The 2,788-nt window shown below is 46.4% G+C and overlaps 1 protein-coding gene across 1 annotated transcript; it reads left to right on the top strand.

Annotated features, from left to right (window-relative positions):
- The first annotated feature begins 251 nt into the window (after positions 1-251).
- On the top strand, positions 252-2,581 carry LOC145679484 (uncharacterized). The gene has a single exon (XM_081750063.1). The coding sequence runs from the start codon at positions 389-391 to the stop codon at positions 2,579-2,581; it is 2,193 nt and encodes a 730-aa protein (XP_081606189.1). The 5' UTR covers positions 252-388.
- The last annotated feature ends 207 nt before the right edge of the window (positions 2,582-2,788 follow it).

The following is a 2,788-nucleotide window of genomic DNA, read 5'->3' as shown; positions in this document are numbered from 1 at the left end:
TTAGTTTATATTTAAGGTGTGCATATATTCGTTTAACATTTGAATTTTCAGTATGTATAGGATTAAGCTAGAAATGTATCATCACTAATGTAAATTAAGTATAGCACTTAGTAAATTTTAAGATAAGATGATTTAAAGTGTAAATTACTGTGCTTTGGAATTATTGCAAACGATCGTACACTCAGGCTTATTTCATGAATAAATAAATAAATAAATAACGTAAAACGTGTGGTGTGTGTGTGAACTATTACTAACGACGAAACTTAACATTTCAGTGGTATACCTCAAGAATACTGTTTTTAAAAAAATTAAGTTAGCAATTATTAAATATATTTTTGTGTACGTGCAAAAATAATTCGGCGCGAAAGCCGTATATTTTTAGTTTCAGATGCCAAGACTGCGGGCACAGACAGAAGAAATAAGGACCAAGATGCTGACGGGAGAGCAACAGATTTGCCCAGATTGCGGCAGAGATGTCTGGGAGCAAGAAATAACCCCATCATCTTCCAATCTTGAATGTGTTACATGCGGCGTCCTAAACACAACAGTGGCGTCCATCGAGGAAAGGCGCTCTCAGGCATCAGAAGAAACACCAAGGACAGAGCAGCAGGACGACTCTAACAGAAGTCCCACCACTGCCGATATATTTGCCATACTGCAGACGATGATAAAAGACCAAAAAGAAGACTCAAGAAAACTACGAGAAGAAATAAAAGAAGTAAACAAGAAGTTAGACGGACAAAAAGAAGACCAAAAGGAAGAATCAAGAAAACTACGAGAAGAAATAAAAGAGGTTAACAAGAAGTTGGACGGACAAAAAGAAGAACTTAACAGGAAGTTAGATGAACAAAAAGAAGAACGAAGAAAAGAGTCAAGGAAGCTACTTGAAGAACAAAGAAAGTTCCGAGAAGAGCAAAAGCAAGAACTTGAAAGGAAGTTCGAAGAACAAAGGGAACAGCAAAGACAGGAAATGGAAAGGTTGCGAGAAGAGCAACAGAGGCAATGCCAACGCATAGAGGAGACCATAGCTGCCAAACTCGCTGAAAGGCTGGAAGTGCAAGCAGAAGAAAGTCACATACAGCTGCGATTGCTTGAAGAGAGAATTCAGCAGGAGGCGGAGAAGACCGAAGAACGGCTCGCCCAGAAAATTGAACAGAGACAGGAATTAATATTAGAAGATGTCCGAAGAATGCATTCCCAACAGGAAAATCAGGCTAAAACAGACAAAGAGGAATTGCAGAGGCGTCTAGAAGCCAACCGAGAAGAAGTGCAGCGAGGCATGCACAATGTAGAAAGGCAACTTTCCGTTCATGCCGAACAAATGGCCATGCTGCAACGGGTGCAGGAGGAAGAAAAGAGAAAAATGGCCGACCGCGTCGACAGATTAGCCGAAGAGATTTCCCAGAGGATGCCAAGCCAGAGTCAAACCATGGGCACCGGCGCACACCCAACTACGGATACAGGAGAGACTTCAAGAAGTCGAACTGCCACACCTCCACCATTGAATGCATCTGTCATTGGCGAGGATTTAGGCCGGGACACTGCGCAGTCCCAAAGATCATTGGACACGCACGGCAGCGGTCGAAGCTTTTTGAGAGCACCAAAAATCGATGAACTGCCAACCTTCGACCCTGACGCAGATGCGAGTTTGCCGTCAACCTTCTTAGGACGACTCTTGGATGACTGTAGGCTCTATGGGATTGCTGAATCCGAACTCCTCACAATCCTTCCACGAATCCTCCGAGGTGCCGCGAAAATGTGGATCGACAACCATCTACACCAATTCCGGACCTTTGAGGATTTCAGAGTAGCTTTCCTCAGGAACTTCCAGAGTGAAGCAATCATACAGAGAAAGCTGACTCGACTCCGCAACACCCGATACCGCCCTGACTCCCGAAAATCGCTCCGAGAATTCTTCTGGGAGCAGGTGAAGTCATTCAAGGAGCTAAGTCCGACAATGTCGGAGACCGAGGTGTTGTCCAATGTGAAGAACATGTTGCCCATACGGGTACAGCGACAACTTATTGGGATCCATCTACAGGACACAGAACAGCTGTCCATGATATTGTGGGACAGTGAGGAGCTGGATCGCATCGAGAGCCAGCAGCGAGAACGAAACGCTCAGCGAGGCCAACGGGGTGGAGCAGTTCAAGGTCCCAGGAGAATCCAACAGGTGCAGACACCCGTCAGCAGAGAACAAAATTCCCCTGGAGAGAGAAGAAGGAGAGAACGTCCACACCCCTACCATGGACGAGGGGGCACCAGGACACGAACTGAAGAGCAACCCGTCCCAGATGGTCAGGCACATAGGGACACACGACCAGGGTTGCAAAGAGGATCCAGCACAGGGCGGCACTTTAGAAGAAACTCCAGAGGAGGAAATCAAAGTCGACGAGGGAGTTCCACAGGGGAACAGACGAATGGAATTCGAGGAATCAGGACACAACAAGTGTCGCAAAGAGGAACTGCCAGTAATCGCAGAGGACGTGGTCAGAACCGTTCGCAGAACGCGACTTCCAGGAACCAGAGTGACAGTGAACCAGATTTAAATCAGGTCCTTGAACAGTCCTCGGAAAACTAGGGGAGGACCGCCAACGTAGGGCTCGAGTTGACGGTCTGCACCAGAACGAAGATGTAGAGTCCACCATATCAAAGCATAGCGCAAGCATCAACGCCTTACAGTGCCACGTACAGAGATGTGAAGTGGAAAGAAACGGTTGCGTGGAGCAAAAGAGTTACGAACAGGGAGAAGTGTCAGCAGAAGGAAGACAGGAAATTGATCCTCCCG

The sequence above is a fragment of the Thermobia domestica genome, chromosome 2 (genome assembly GCF_964235325.1).
Source record: "Thermobia domestica chromosome 2, izTheDome1.hap1.1, whole genome shotgun sequence".
Lineage (NCBI taxonomy): Eukaryota > Metazoa > Arthropoda > Insecta > Zygentoma > Lepismatidae > Thermobia > Thermobia domestica.
Note: the sequence above shows the minus strand (reverse complement) of the source record. Positions and strands in the feature narration are given on the sequence as shown.

What these genes read in the sequence shown, in the direction of transcription:
- LOC145679484 (XM_081750063.1), top strand. Translation starts at nt 389, where the DNA reads ATGCCAAGACTGCGGGCACAGACAGAAGAAATAAGGACCAAGATGCTG.